General features: G+C 44.4%; 1 protein-coding gene across 1 annotated transcript; it reads left to right on the plus strand.

The window, feature by feature from the left end:
* The first annotated feature begins 4411 nt into the window (after positions 1 to 4411).
* On the plus strand, positions 4412 to 6833 carry LOC106596848 (hairy/enhancer-of-split related with YRPW motif protein 1). The gene is made up of 5 exons (XM_014188103.3): positions 4412 to 4619; positions 4849 to 4924; positions 5046 to 5129; positions 5274 to 5355; positions 5605 to 6833. Exons 1-5 carry the CDS (start codon positions 4531 to 4533, stop codon positions 6234 to 6236), a joined length of 963 nt encoding a protein of 320 aa, XP_014043578.2. The 5' UTR covers positions 4412 to 4530; the 3' UTR covers positions 6237 to 6833.
* Positions 6834 to 16545: the final 9712 nt, after the last annotated feature.

The raw sequence follows: 16545 nt of genomic DNA on the forward strand, positions 1-16545 counted from the left end.
GCTCCATAAACAGAGTTGGAGCGACGCCTCCAAAATCCACTGAAGTTCAGGGAAAAGTCACAGAGGGGCCATGTACGGCTTCTGTCTGGGGTCAAGGTAAAGCAAGTGGTTGTCGTTGATCTGGCTGAGATGTTTGGTCTGTGGACTGTCCTGCCAAATGCCTGTCAGAACTCTCTAAGCATTCTGGAATACAGAGAGAATAACACAGGGAGGCTGTCCAGGGAGGCTGTCCAGGGAGGCTGTCCAGGGAAGCCGTTCAGGGAGACCGTCCAGGAAGACAGTCCAGGGAAGCCGTTCAGGGAGACCGTCCAGGAAGCCGTTCAGGGAGACCGTCCAGGAAGACAGTCCAGGGAAGCCGTTCAGGGAGACCGTCCAGGAAGCCGTTCAGGGAGACCGTCCAGGAAGACAGTCCAGGAAGGCCGTCCAGGGAGGCCGTCCAGGAAGACAGTCCAGGAAGGCCGTCCAGGGAAGCCGTTCAGGGAGACCGTCCAGGAAGCCGTTCAGGGAGACCGTCCAGGAAGACAGTCCAGGAAGGCCGTCCAGGGAGGCCGTCCAGGAGACCGTCCAGGGAGGCCGTCCAGGAGACCGTCCAGGGAGGCCGTCCAGGAGACCGTCCAGGGAGGCCGTCCAGGAGACCGTCCAGGAAGACAGTCCAGGGAGGCCGTCCAGGAGACCGTCTAGGGAGACCGTCCAGGGAGGCTGTCCAGGGAGGCTTTCCAGGGGAGGCTGTCTAGGGAGTCTGTCCAGTGAGGCAGTCCAGGGATGCTGTCCAGGGGAGGCTGTCTAGGGAGACTGTGTGTGTGCGTGTGTGTGTGCGTGTGCGTGTGTGCATGTGCATGTGTGCGCGTGTGTGTGTGTGTGTGCAGTTGCTCCTTGGAATCAACTCCAAGTGCCAACAAGTTAACAACTGAGCTGATGGACAGGCCAGGGAAACAGGTGCTCTCCTCCAAGGTGCTGCTGGGAACAGAACAGAGACAGACAGGGGAGAGACCTGCTCCAAGGTGCTGCTGGGAACAGAACAGAGACAGACAGGGGAGAGACCTGCTCCAAGGTGCTGCTGGGAACAGAACAGAGACAGACAGGGGAGAGACCTGCTCCAAGGTGCTGCTGGGAACAGAACAGAGACAGACAGGGGAGAGACCTGCTCCAAGGTGCTGCTGGGAACAGAACAGAGACAGACAGGGGAGAGACCTGCTCCAAGGTGCTGCTGGGAACAGAACAGAGACAGACAGGGGAGAGACCTGCTCCAAGGTGCTGCTGGGAACAGAACAGAGACAGACAGGGGAGAGACCTGCTCCAAGGTGCTGCTGGGAACAGAACAGAGACAGACAGGGGAGAGACCTGCTCCAAGGTGCTGCTGGGAACAGAACAGAGACAGACAGGGGAGAGACCTGCTCCAAGGTGCTGCTGGGAACCGAACAGAGACAGACAGGGGAGAGACCTGCTCCAAGGTGCTTCTGGGAACAGAACAGAGACAGACAGGGGAGAGACCTGCTCCAAGGTGCTGCTGGGAACAGAACAGAGACAGACAGGGGAGAGACCTGCTCCAAGGTGCTGCTGGGAACAGAACAGAGACAGACAGGGGAGAGACCTGCTCCAAGGTGCTGCTGGGAACAGAACAGAGACAGACAGGGGAGAGACCTGCTCCAAGGTGCTGCTGGGAACAGAACAGAGACAGACAGGGGAGAGACCTGCTCCAAGGTGCTGCTGGGAACAGAACAGAGACAGACAGGGGAGAGACCTGCTCCAAGGTGCTGCTGGGAACAGAACAGAGACAGACAGGGGAGAGACCTGCTCCAAGGTGCTGCTGGGAACAGAACAGAGACAGACAGGGGAGAGACCTGCTCCAAGGTGCTGCTGGGAACAGAACAGAGACAGACAGGGGAGAGACCTGCTCCAAGGTGCTGCTGGGAACAGAACAGAGACAGACAGGGGAGAGACCTGCTCCAAGGTGCTGCTGGGAACAGAACAGAGACAGACAGGGGAGAGACCTGCTCCAAGGTGCTGCTGGGAACAGAACAGAGACAGACAGGGGAGAGACCTGCTCCAAGGTGCTGCTGGGAACAGAACAGAGACAGACAGGGGAGAGACCTGCTCCAAGGTGCTGCTGGGAACAGAACAGAGACAGACAGGGGAGAGACCTGCTCCAAGGTGCTGCTGGGAACAGAACAGAGACAGACAGGGGAGAGACCTGCTCCAAGGTGCTTCTGGGAACAGAACAGAGACAGACAGGGGAGAGACCTGCTCCAAGGTGCTTCTGGGAACAGAACAGAGACAGACAGGGGAGAGACCTGCTCCAAGGTGCTTCTGGGAACAGAACAGAGACAGACAGGGGAGAGACCTGCTCCAAGGTGCTGCTGGGAACAGAACAGAGACAGACAGGGGAGAGACCTGCTCCAAGGTGCTGCTGGGAACAGAACAGAGACAGACAGGGGAGAGACCTGCTCCAAGGTGCTGCTGGGAACAGAACAGAGACAGACAGGGGAGAGACCTGCTCCAAGGTGCTGCTGGGAACAGAACAGAGACAGACAGGGGAGAGACCTGCTCCAAGGTGCTGCTGGGAACAGAACAGAGACAGACAGGGGAGAGACCTGCTCCAAGGTGCTGCTGGGAACAGAACAGAGACAGACAGGGGAGAGACCTGCTCCAAGGTGCTGCTGGGAACAGAACAGAGACAGACAGGGGAGAGACCTGCTCCAAGGTGCTGCTGGGAACAGAACAGAGACAGACAGGGGAGAGACCTGCTCCAAGGTGCTGCTGGGAACAGAACAGAGACAGACAGGGGAGAGACCTGCTCCAAGGTGCTGCTGGGAACAGAACAGAGACAGACAGGGGAGAGACCTGCTCCAAGGTGCTGCTGGGAACAGAACAGAGACAGACAGGGGAGAGACCTGCTCCAAGGTGCTGCTGGGAACAGAACAGAGACAGACAGGGGAGAGACCTGCTCCAAGGTGCTGCTGGGAACAGAACAGAGACAGACAGGGGAGAGACCTGCTCCAAGGTGCTGCTGGGAACAGAACAGAGACAGACAGGGGAGAGACCTGCTCCAAGGTGCTGCTGGGAACAGAACAGAGACAGACAGGGGAGAGACCTGCTCCAAGGTGCTGCTGGGAACAGAACTGAGACAGACAGGGGAGAGACCTGCTCCAAGGTGCTGCTGGGAACAGAACAGAGACAGACAGGGGAGAGACCTGCTCCAAGGTGCTGCTGGGAACAGAACAGAGACAGACAGGGGAGAGACCTGCTCCAAGGTGCTGCTGGGAACAGAACAGAGACAGACAACTGTTGATTCAACTCTGGAGAAACATCTAGTTTTGCCCATGGTAAAGATCTGTCAGTGTCATGCTTTTCTTTCTCCAATTACTGGCTGAATGTTTCCTAGGTGAGGGGTGCCATTCAGGCTCCTTGAGCCAGTCAATTCACCTGGTTGCTCTTCAGAACAGGGAACTTCCTAGAAGTGCTTGGCAACTGAAGCAACAAGAGCCACTGGGGCCTCCAGTCCGATCAATGCTGTTGTTGACCCACACAGCTGACAGCATACAATGAACAACACACTCTGCCTAATGGCCCATGAGTCCTGTTACACACCAGTGAAGAAGGCGAGAGCTCTTGGGCTAATGGTTCCTGTGGCCCCTGACTGGGAGCTCAACAGGGGGGCTGAGGACCGACTGACAGGCTGGCTGCCTGGGAGTCTTGGTTTGAGCCCCAAATGGCACCCCTATAGGGATCTGGTCAAAAGTAATACATTTTATGGAGAATAGCGTGCTATTTGGGACGCATCCTTGAGGAGGTTAAAACGATTTATTGAGTGGTGATTGAAAATATATTCTGTGAGTTGTCTTAAAGCTGCAATATGTAACTTTTTGGGCTACTTGACCAAATTCACATAGAAAATGGAGTTATAGATATGTCATTTTTGTTGAAAGCAAGTCTAAGTGTTAGATCAGTTCTATGTGCGCTATTGCTATGCTTCCCGTTCTTAAGTTTCCAATTGGCTCATTGATCCCTCCCTCCTCTCCCTGTAACTATTCTCCAGGTCATTGCTGTAAATGAGAACCTGTTCTCAGTAAATTTACATTGTAAAATAAGGGTACAAAAAAATGTATGAAATAAAATAAAACATTTGGTCGTTTGCGTAAACTGAAATTAGGCAAACTATTAGAATTTGACCAGGAAATCGCTGAGCGATTTCTGCCTAGTCCATCTTTAACTAATGGTAGGCCTACATTTGGAGTCTACGGATTATATTTGTGTCGCCCATACTGGCATCCAGAGAGGCCCCGCCCTCATTGAACGAAAACAACAAAACATGTCACTCAAACGTTAGCTTCATTTTAATAGGCTTAGTACTTTCAGAGCCCGCCTATTCCCCACCCCTCTCATTTTAAGCTACATGGTCTGAAAATAAAACCCTGAGAACAAGGCTTGACCTTAAACAGTTGCGCGGACACGTCGCTTTCGCAGGATTTGCGGAGTTCACATTGAGGGACAGTCTATACAGAATATTGCTATTTGGGATTCTGGAGCAAAATGAGACGAAATCACAATTACAGCTGTTCATCTGATAGCGAATTTGATGACAATATAGAAGTGGAGAAGGACAGTGGTGACGAAAATGTGTATGTTGAAAATTCAGTTATGAAGAATAGGAAGAAACATTTTTTTTATTATAAAATCAATTTATTTGTCATTCTGATATAGGCCTAATGTGTATTTTTTGTGTGTGCTAATCTAAATCACGCATCTCTACACAGTGTATCTCTCTTGAAAAAAAGGCTATGCGTGACAGTAGCCTATCGTCACCAATATGTTATTGAAACTAAATGAAAATTACTTTGATTATTTCAGAAACCTTGACTCTCCGCATGACTTGATGTCACCCCCGAAAACCACTCAAACTCAAGCCAGAAAACGACGCAGAGGAGTGAGTATTACATTTCTCTTGCGTAATTACGCACCAAATATTGCCATTATTGAGGTTCACCATCACCTTGATATGCTGCCGGAGACCCCAACATCATATTATACCTCGCGCTCATCCACAGATTATTGAGAAACGGCGACGTGACCGAATCAACAACAGCCTGACTGATCTCAGAAGACTTGTGCCAAGTGCGTTTGAGAAGCAGGTAGGCTACAGTACAATTGCATATACCATACAAACCTATTGGATTCAGATTATATTAATCTCAGTAGTCAACTTCCGCCTTTTCTACATCTTTGGTTAGGACTGTGTTATTTTACAAGTAACACAATCTAATATTTTGTCATAGGGATCGTCAAAATTGGAAAAAGCTGAAATTTTGCAGATTACTGTGGATCATTTGAAGATGATACATGCTGCCAGCGGACAAGGTGAGTCAATACCAAAACAATACAAAGATTTGATTTATGATGAAAGCCTGTAAAAAATATGTTGTGATAGGGAAACTTCTAGAAAAACTTCTGCATATTTGTAGGGAACTAGGCATATCCTCCAAGCTCCAACACAGAATAAGAACCAAGTGTCTCCATGTCCTTTTGTTCCTCTAGTTCTGTAGTGCTCTGTATACTCCTATGTTTTGTAGTTCCTGTTCCTGACCCTCTGGCTCCCTCTCCTGGTAGTGTATTTTGAAGCCCATGCCCTGGCCAAGGACTACCGCAGCCTGGGCTTCAGGGAGTGTCTGTCAGAGACGGCCCGTTACCTAAGCATCATGGAGGGCTGGAACAGTGTTGAGCCACTCCGCGTACGCCTGGTCTCCCACCTCAACAACTACGCCTCTCAGAGTGACATCCACACTGGATTGACTGGACACCCTGGACAACTAGCCTGGGGCTCCGCTTTGAGGACTCCCTCCGCCCACCTGCAACACCCCCTCCTCTTACCACTCCCCCAGGGACAGACACTAGCCCCCCACAGTACCAGCAGCCCACCCTCCTCCTGCTCCATCTCCTCCTCCATGTCATCCCCCTGTTCTACTGATACCTCAGTTACCTCCAGACTCAGTGTGACGGCCCCCTCAGAGGCACTCAGGGTGCCCCCCAATGACAATCTACCCCTGGGGCTGGCCCTGCCAGTCTCAGCCTCCAAGCTCTCCCAACAACCACCCCTCCTCTCCTCCCTCTCCTCCCTGTCTGCCTTCTCCTTCAGTACTTTTCCCCTAGTGTCCCCGGCAGCCCTCAACTCAGCAGGCTCCTCCACAGCCCTGAGAAATCAGCCTTACAGGCCTTGGGGGACAGAGATCGGGGCCTTCTGAACTCTTGTGATCAGGACGGAATGCAACAGCTAAAATCCCCACCTCCCGCTAACCTGCCTCCGGCCAATCTGCCTCCCGCCAACACTCCACAAACCCAGCAGGAGTACCTGGCTGTCTCATCTGTTTTTTCCCTCTGGTAATGAGGGGGATGGGGTAGGCTAATGCCACCTCCCTTGGTCAGTACTGCTGTATAAAGGAACATAGATAACATAGTGTTCTATCCTATATGTTTTTATGAGTAATTAATGTTAAATGTTGTTGTGAGCCCAGGTATGGCCTCCAAGGTAGGAAAGGACTGACTATTGTTTCATGACCACTAACTGATTTCATTTAGTTTATTATCAGAGTGCACTAAGAGAAGGATTTTGGGGTATTTGTAGGTCAAATATAATATTGTAAAAATATAACTCCTGCAGCTTTGAAAGAGAACAAAGACATCCGCAACATAGCATAAATAGAGTTACACATGAACTGGATCTGCTAACACTTTAGTTATGTCTATATGGGATTGTCGAACATGCTTTATATAGAAAGCAAAGTTGAAAAAAAATGTTTTGTAATATTTTTGTACCAATAAACTGAGTTTGTAAGAAGAAACATATTTTTTTGATCAATGCTCAGGATCCATGTGTTTTACCTATAAACTGTTGTGGGGCTTAGAGTATGTTGTCCACTTCCCACATCACTTCAAATCAACTCAAATCATTTATCACTTTCCACTGAGTTTCTTTCTTGGTTTTAGGTGAATGAAGGAGAAGCATACAGATGTAGGATCTTCATTTGATCACTCTTCTGTTGCTGACCATTGTCCTACACAGCAGGAAATGCAAACTTATAGTGTATTTGAGTTTTAAAGACTTCTAAAGTGTGTAATTTCCACATTGAAATTTCAGACTTGATTTGCCCTACAAAAAAGGTATCAACACCTACAAAAATGTCCATTAATTATAATCCACATAATAATTCACATTTCCTGTTGCTGCAGGATTATTTTCCTGCTGTAACAAACTGGCTCAAATTAAGATCCTACATCTGCATGTACTATATATTTTATATATGAGAAAAGTGGTAGCTAACAGTAATATAGCTGAGACTTACTGTCTGGCTGACTGGCTGACTGACTGGCTGACTGGTTGTAATCTCTCATGGACAGATGCAAGATTTTGGTTCTGGGTTGACGAGATTAGGGTTGGTTGAGACACAGTCTCCTAACTTTGTTTTAGCGCCATTGTTGCCTCTATGAATACCTAGTAAGTGATTAAAAGGAAATCCTTGAGGAAATCATCAATGCACCTTGACTCCACTCATATCGGCTGGCCTGGTCTGACCCCACTAATATAGTCTGGTCTGACCCCACTAATATATTCTGGTCTGACCCCACTAATATAGTCTGGTCTGACCCCACTAATATATTCTGGTCTGACCCCACTAATATAGTCTGGTCTGAACCCACTAATACAGTCTGGTCTGACCCCACTAATACAGTCTGGTCTGACCCCACTAATATAGTCTGGTCTTACCCCACTAATATAGTCTGGTCTGACCCCACTAATATAGTCTGGCCTGACCCCACTAATATAGTCTGGTCTGAACCCACTAATATAGTCTGGTCTGACCCCACTAATATATTCTGGTCTGACCCCACTAATATGGTCTGGTCTGGGCAGGAGACTATAGTGGGACCAAGATTGAGGTATAGATGACAGCTGGATGACACATACTGAAGCCTGTAGACAACAGCAGATTACTTTTGACTAGGGCTTATGGGGTTCTTGTCAAAAGTAGTGTACAGTAGGGAATAGGTTGCCATTTGGGACTCAATCACTCAATGTGCCCTTTAGTTCCTGCTGTGGTAGTATGCAATTTATCCACTAGAGACCATTGGGTGGCAGTAGAAAACTAGTGATGGAGACTTGCTGCAGCCAAATCATTAGTGTAAGGTTTATAGCGTCCCAGCGGAAAGAAAAACATAATATCTCCAAAACTGAAACTTTTCAGGAAATGAAAAAGAGCCATATTCTACCATTTATAAACATACAATCACAAAACTTCAAAAGCTATTTTGAAATGTATTTTATTTGACCTGGAGTCATGAACTGTTCAGCGTACATAAAGGACAATCATGCTAATAACAGTAACCATGCAGGTACATCAAGAATTTTCTTCCCTCCCTGTTCTTTACAATCTGTTACTCAGTCACACAAACTTTGTTGGATGAAAATATGGAGTTTTTCTGTGAAAAATAAATAAAGACGTGGAATGTCGTTCAATATGGTGTTCACTGGCTCCATCTGCTGGCTCAATGGACCTCACTGCATTACAATAGAATAGAAAAGAATAGAACGGAATACAACAGAATAGAACACAATAGAACAAAACAGAATAGAACAGAACAAAACAAAATAGAACAGAAAGTAACAGAATTTAATAGAATTTGCAGGGTGGAGATAGAGCACCCCAGTATGAATCCTAATACCCATAAAAACTAGCGGTCAATCAAGGAAATGGTTCCAATAATTTCCCCACCATTCATTTTTCCCATAGGGGATTTTAGAAACACTTAAAATAAGAGCTGTGTTTCGTGTAGGCTTACCCTGGCGTGACGTTTTGATAACCGTGTAAATCTCTATTGGACAAGGTGACTTTTATCAATAAATGTGCCTGTATTTACCACCCAAAAAATGAAATGCTAACTAGCGGCTAATGTGTCTATCATAAACTACACATGCCATGATGATCTGGACGAGACTGCCGAAACGAAGCAAAGGTAAGAATCTCTGGATTAGCTATATATTGTTAGCTAAATGTAGTAATGAATAAATGAATTAATTGGAAAATTGTACTTAAATTGACAATTCTGTGAACTGTCTTTTACACTTTTTAAATTGACACAATACCTGTTAGCAAAGATGTCAGCTAGAGATGACGTGCAGGAGCTTGCAGGGATTTGTAGTCTTGCATGATACCGGAGCGCCAAGTCTAGGACCAAAAGGCTCCTCAACAGCTTCCACCTCCAAGCCATAAGACTGCTGAACAATTAATAAAATCGCCCGCCACCGGACAATTTACACTGACCCCCCCTCCCTTTTTGTGCACTGCTGCTACTCGCTGTTTAAACAAACACCTGTCTTCTGAAACTTGTTAAGTCGCTCTGGATAAGAGCGTCTGCTAAATGATGTAAATGTAAAATGTAAATGTATCTTGTTCTAAGAAATGAAGGCTATTCCATGCGGGAAATTGCCAAGAAACTGAAGATCTCGTACAATGGTGCTTTTCTTTGCAACTCTGCCTAGAAGGCCAGCATCCCAGAGTCGCCTCTTCACTGTTGACGTTGAGACTGGTGTTTTGCGGGTACTATTTAATGAAGCTGCCAGTTGAGGACTTGTGAGGTGTCCGTTTCTCAAACTAGACACTCTAATGTACTTGTCCACTTCTCAGTTGTGCACCCGGGCCTCCCACTTTCTAAGTGACCCCAAACTTTTGAATGGTAGTGTATATATTAAAATAAATTAAAAAAGTTACAAATATTTGTATTTATTTCATGTTTTTATGAATATCGCTAGCAATAATGGAATAAACAAAATGTGTATTACATACCCACAGTAGAAAAGAGGAGAATATATTATTTATAATAATATTTATAATAGGCTACCATTGCTCCAAGGGCCGCTGGCTGCTGGTAGGCTTTCTTGACTTCATTTTTGTCAACATGTTCTTGTTGTCTTTAATCTTTATTTAACCAGCTAAACAGCTGCTCTTAGTGAAAATGTTTTGGAGTTACCTTTCTAGCTAATTGGCTATGTTAGGGTTTACATGTTCTCTTCCAATTAGGCTATAATGTGTTGAGGTCAAAATAGTTTTTCATTATCTACCAAATCTATTCATTTGAAAATGTTGATTACTTCTTGACATGATCATTCACTTGATGATAAGACAAGATACAGTACGTGATGTTTTAAAATAGATTTTTGCTAACATGTGATTGGGGTTCCTTGGTCTCCGGTTTGCCTGGCAAGGGGTCCCTGGGTAAGAAAAGGCTGAAGACCCCTGCCAAAGACAGTGCAGTCTGGGCCCCTGCCCGAAAATAATTTATTCCCCGCCCCTCATCCTCTCTGTTTCCATGGAAGCACCAGATATAGCACTTGATTGGCTTGCATGGGTAAGCACGTGCTAGGGGAGGCTTCAAATATGACAACGGGCCCAGATGTAATTATTGTTTAGTCGAAGCTGTGTGCGTTTGTCAGTTAACTTGGTTTGTGTAGCGATTAGCTCAAATTTACAACATGGTCGAGGCATTCATTGGAACTTGGAAGATGACTTCCAGTGAGAATTTTGATGAATATATGAAGGCAATAGGTAAAGTCTTACTTACCTATAAACTGTTGTGGGGCTTAGAGTATGTTGTCCACTTCCCACATCACTTCAAATCAACTCAAATCATTTATCACTTTCAACTGAGTTTCTTTCTTGGTTTTAGGTGAATGAAGGAGAAGCATACAGATGTAGGATCTTCATTTGATCACTCTTCTGTTGCTGACCATTGTCCTACACAGCAGGAAATGCAAACTTATAGTGTATTTGAGTTTTAAAGACTTCTAAAGTGTGTAATTTCCACATTGAAATTTCAGACTTGATTTGCCCTACAAAAAAGGTATCAACACCTACAAAAATGTCCATTAATTATAATCCACATAATAATTCACATTTCCTGTTGCTGCAGGATTATTTTCCTGCTGTAACAAACTGGCTCAAATTAAGATCCTACATCTGCATGTACTATATATTTTATATATGAGAAAAGTGGTAGCTAACAGTAATATAGCTGAGACTTACTGTCTGGCTGACTGGCTGACTGACTGGCTGACTGGTTGTAATCTCTCATGGACAGATGCAAGATTTTGGTTCTGGGTTGACGAGATTAGGGTTGGTTGAGACACAGTCTCCTAACTTTGTTTTAGCGCCATTGTTGCCTCTATGAATACCTAGTAAGTGATTAAAAGGAAATCCTTGAGGAAATCATCAATGCACCTTGACTCCACTCATATCGGCTGGCCTGGTCTGACCCCACTAATATAGTCTGGTCTGACCCCACTAATATATTCTGGTCTGACCCCACTAATATAGTCTGGTCTGACCCCACTAATATATTCTGGTCTGACCCCACTAATATAGTCTGGTCTGAACCCACTAATACAGTCTGGTCTGACCCCACTAATACAGTCTGGTCTGACCCCACTAATATAGTCTGGTCTTACCCCACTAATATAGTCTGGTCTGACCCCACTAATATAGTCTGGCCTGACCCCACTAATATAGTCTGGTCTGAACCCACTAATATAGTCTGGTCTGACCCCACTAATATAGTCTGGTCTGACCCCACTAATATAGTCTGGTCTGACCCCACTAATATAGTCTGGTCTGACCCCACTAATATAGTCTGGTCTGACCCCACTAATATATTCTGGTCTGACCCCACTAATATGGTCTGGTCTGACCCCACTAATACAGTCTGGTCTGACCCCACTAATATATTCTGGTCTGACCCCACTAATATGGTCTGGTCTGACCCCACTAATACAGTCTGGTCTGAACCCACTAATATAGTCTGGTCTGAACCCACTAATATAGTCTGGTCTGACCCCACTAATATATTCTGGTCTGACCCCACTAATATGGTCTGGTCTGGGCAGGAGACTATAGTGGGACCAAGATTGAGGTGTAGATGACAGCTGGATGACACATACTGAAGCCTGTAGACAACAGCAGATTACTTTTGACTAGGGCTTATGGGGTTCTTGTCAAAAGTAGTGTACAGTAGGGAATAGGTTGCCATTTGGGACTTAATCACTCAATGTGCCCTTTAGTTCCTGCTGTGGTAGTATGCAATTTATCCACTAGAGACCATTGGGTGGCAGTAGAAAACTAGTGATGGAGACTTGCTGCAGCCAAATCATTAGTGTAAGGTTTATAGCGTCCCAGCGGAAAGAAAAACATAATATCTCCAAAACTGAAACTTTTCAGGAAATGAAAAAGAGCCATATTCTACCATTTATAAACATACAATCACAAAACTTCAAAAGCTATTTTGAAATGTATTTTATTTGACCTGGAGTCATGAACTGTTCAGCGTACATAAAGGACAATCATGCTAATAACAGTAACCATGCAGGTACATCAAGAATTTTCTTCCCTCCCTGTTCTTTACAATCTGTTACTCAGTCACACAAACTTTGTTGGATGAAAATATGGAGTTTTTCTGTGAAAAATAAATAAAGACGTGGAATGTCGTTCAATATGGTGTTCACTGGCTCCATCTGCTGGCTCAATGGACCTCACTGCTTTACAATAGAATAGAAAAGAATAGAACGGAATACAACAGAATAGAACACAATAGAACAAAACAGAATAGAACAGAACAAAACAAAATAGAACAGAAAGTAACAGAATTTAATAGAATTTGCAGGGTGGAGATAGAGCACCCCAGTATGAATCCTAATACCCATAAAAACTAGCGGTCAATCAAGGAAATGGTTCCAATAATTTCCCCACCATTCATTTTTCACATAGGGGATTTTAGATACACTTAAAATAAGAGCTGTGTTTCGTGTAGGCTTACGTGGCGTGACGTTTTGATAACCGTGTAAATCTCTATTGGACAAGGTGACTTTTATCAATAAATGTGCCTGTATTTACCACCCAAAAAATGAAATGCTAACTAGCGGCTAATGTGTCTATCATAAACTACACATGCCATGATGATCTGGACGAGACTGCCGAAACGAAGCAAAGGTAAGAATCTCTGGATTAGCTATATATTGTTAGCTAAATGTAGTAATGAATAAATGAATTAATTGGAAAATTGTACTTAAATTGACAATTCTGTGAACTGTCTTTTACACTTTTTAAATTGACACAATACCTGTTAGCAAAGATGTCAGCTAGAGATGACGTGCAGGAGCTTGCAGGGATTTGTAGTCTTGCATGATACCGGAGCGCCAAGTCTAGGACCAAAAGGCTCCTCAACAGCTTCCACCTCCAAGCCATAAGACTGCTGAACAATTAATAAAATCGCCCGCCACCGGACAATTTACACTGACCCCCCCTCCCTTTTTGTGCACTGCTGCTACTCGCTGTTTAAACAAACACCTGTCTTCTGAAACTTGTTAAGTCGCTCTGGATAAGAGCGTCTGCTAAATGATGTAAATGTAAAATGTAAATGTATCTTGTTCTAAGAAATGAAGGCTATTCCATGCGGGAAATTGCCAAGAAACTGAAGATCTCGTACAATGGTGCTTTTCTTTGCAACTCTGCCTAGAAGGCCAGCATCCCAGAGTCGCCTCTTCACTGTTGACGTTGAGACTGGTGTTTTGCGGGTACTATTTAATGAAGCTGCCAGTTGAGGACTTGTGAGGTGTCCGTTTCTCAAACTAGACACTCTAATGTACTTGTCCACTTCTCAGTTGTGCACCCGGGCCTCCCACTTTCTAAGTGACCCCAAACTTTTGAATGGTAGTGTATATATTAAAATAAATTAAAAAAGTTACAAATATTTGTATTTATTTCATGTTTTTATGAATATCGCTAGCAATAATGGAATAAACAAAATGTGTATTACATACCCACAGTAGAAAAGAGGAGAATATATTATTTATAATAATATTTATAATAGGCTACCATTGCTCCAAGGGCCGCTGGCTGCTGGTAGGCTTTCTTGACTTCATTTTTGTCAACATGTTCTTGTTGTCTTTAATCTTTATTTAACCAGCTAAACAGCTGCTCTTAGTGAAAATGTTTTGGAGTTACCTTTCTAGCTAATTGGCTATGTTAGGGTTTACATGTTCTCTTCCAATTAGGCTATAATGTGTTGAGGTCAAAATAGTTTTTCATTATCTACCAAATCTATTCATTTGAAAATGTTGATTACTTCTTGACATGATCATTCACTTGATGATAAGACAAGATACAGTACGTGATGTTTTAAAATAGATTTTTGCTAACATGTGATTGGGGTTCCTTGGTCTCCGGTTTGCCTGGCAAGGGGTCCCTGGGTAAGAAAAGGCTGAAGACCCCTGCCAAAGACAGTGCAGTCTGGGCCCCTGCCCGAAAATAATTTATTCCCCGCCCCTCATCCTCTCTGTTTCCATGGAAGCACCAGATATAGCACTTGATTGGCTTGCATGGGTAAGCACGTGCTAGGGGAGGCTTCAAATATGACAACGGGCCCAGATGTAATTATTGTTTAGTCGAAGCTGTGTGCGTTTGTCAGTTAACTTGGTTTGTGTAGCGATTAGCTCAAATTTACAACATGGTCGAGGCATTCATTGGAACTTGGAAGATGACTTCCAGTGAGAATTTTGATGAATATATGAAGGCAATAGGTAAAGTCTTACTTACCTATAAACTGTTGTGGGGCTTAGAGTATGTTGTCCACTTCCCACATCACTTCAAATCAACTCAAATCATTTATCACTTTCAACTGAGTTTCTTTCTTGGTTTTAGGTGAATGAAGGAGAAGCATACAGATGTAGGATCTTCATTTGATCACTCTTCTGTTGCTGACCATTGTCCTACACAGCAGGAAATGCAAACTTATAGTGTATTTGAGTTTTAAAGACTTCTAAAGTGTGTAATTTCCACATTGAAATTTCAGACTTGATTTGCCCTACAAAAAAGGTATCAACACCTACAAAAATGTCCATTAATTATAATCCACATAATAATTCACATTTCCTGTTGCTGCAGGATTATTTTCCTGCTGTAACAAACTGGCTCAAATTAAGATCCTACATCTGCATGTACTATATATTTTATATATGAGAAAAGTGGTAGCTAACAGTAATATAGCTGAGACTTACTGTCTGGCTGACTGGTTGTAATCTCTCATGGACAGATGCAAGATTTTGGTTCTGGGTTGACGAGATTAGGGTTGGTTGAGACACAGTCTCCTAACTTTGTTTTAGCGCCATTGTTGCCTCTATGAATACCTAGTAAGTGATTAAAAGGAAATCCTTGAGGAAATCATCAATGCACCTTGACTCCACTCATATCGGCTGGCCTGGTCTGACCCCACTAATATAGTCTGGTCTGACCCCACTAATATATTCTGGTCTGACCCCACTAATATAGTCTGGTCTGACCCCACTAATATATTCTGGTCTGACCCCACTAATATAGTCTGGTCTGAACCCACTAATACAGTCTGGTCTGACCCCACTAATACAGTCTGGTCTGACCCCACTAATATAGTCTGGTCTTACCCCACTAATATAGTCTGGTCTGACCCCACTAATATAGTCTGGCCTGACCCCACTAATATAGTCTGGTCTGAACCCACTAATATAGTCTGGTCTGACCCCACTAATATAGTCTGGTCTGACCCCACTAATATAGTCTGGTCTGACCCCACTAATATAGTCTGGTCTGAACCCACTAATATAGTCTGGTCTGACCCCACTAATATATTCTGGTCTGACCCCACTAATATGGTCTGGTCTGACCCCACTAATACAGTCTGGTCTGACCCCACTAATATATTCTGGTCTGACCCCACTAATATGGTCTGGTCTGACCCCACTAATACAGTCTGGTCTGAACCCACTAATATAGTCTGGTCTGAACCCACTAATATAGTCTGGTCTGACCCCACTAATATATTCTGGTCTGAACCCACTAATATGGTCTGGTCTGGGCAGGAGACTATAGTGGGACCAAGATTGAGGTGTAGATGACAGCTGGATGACACATACTGAAGCCTGTAGACAACAGCAGATTACTTTTGACTAGGGCTTATGGGGTTCTTGTCAAAAGTAGTGTACAGTAGGGAATAGGTTGCCATTTGGGACTTAATCACTCAATGTGCCCTTTAGTTCCTGCTGTGGTAGTATGCAATTTATCCACTAGAGACCATTGGGTGGCAGTAGAAAACTAGTGATGGAGACTTGCTGCAGCCAAATCATTAGTGTAAGGTTTATAGCGTCCCAGCGGAAAGAAAAACATAATATCTCCAAAACTGAAACTTTTCAGGAAATGAAAAAGAGCCATATTCTACCATTTATAAACATACAATCACAAAACTTCAAAAGCTATTTTGAAATGTATTTTATTTGACCTGGAGTCATGAACTGTTCAGCGTACATAAAGGACAATCATGCTAATAACAGTAACCATGCAGGTACATCAAGAATTTTCTTCCCTCCCTGTTCTTTACAATCTGTTACTCAGTCACACAAACTTTGTTGGATGAAAATATGGAGTTTTTCTGTGAAAAATAAATAAAGACGTGGAATGTCGTTCAATATGGTGTTCACTG

The sequence above is a fragment of the Salmo salar genome, chromosome 05 (assembly GCF_965601325.2).
Source record: "Salmo salar chromosome 05, fSalSal1, whole genome shotgun sequence".
In the NCBI taxonomy this organism is placed as follows: Eukaryota; Metazoa; Chordata; class Actinopteri; order Salmoniformes; family Salmonidae; genus Salmo; species Salmo salar.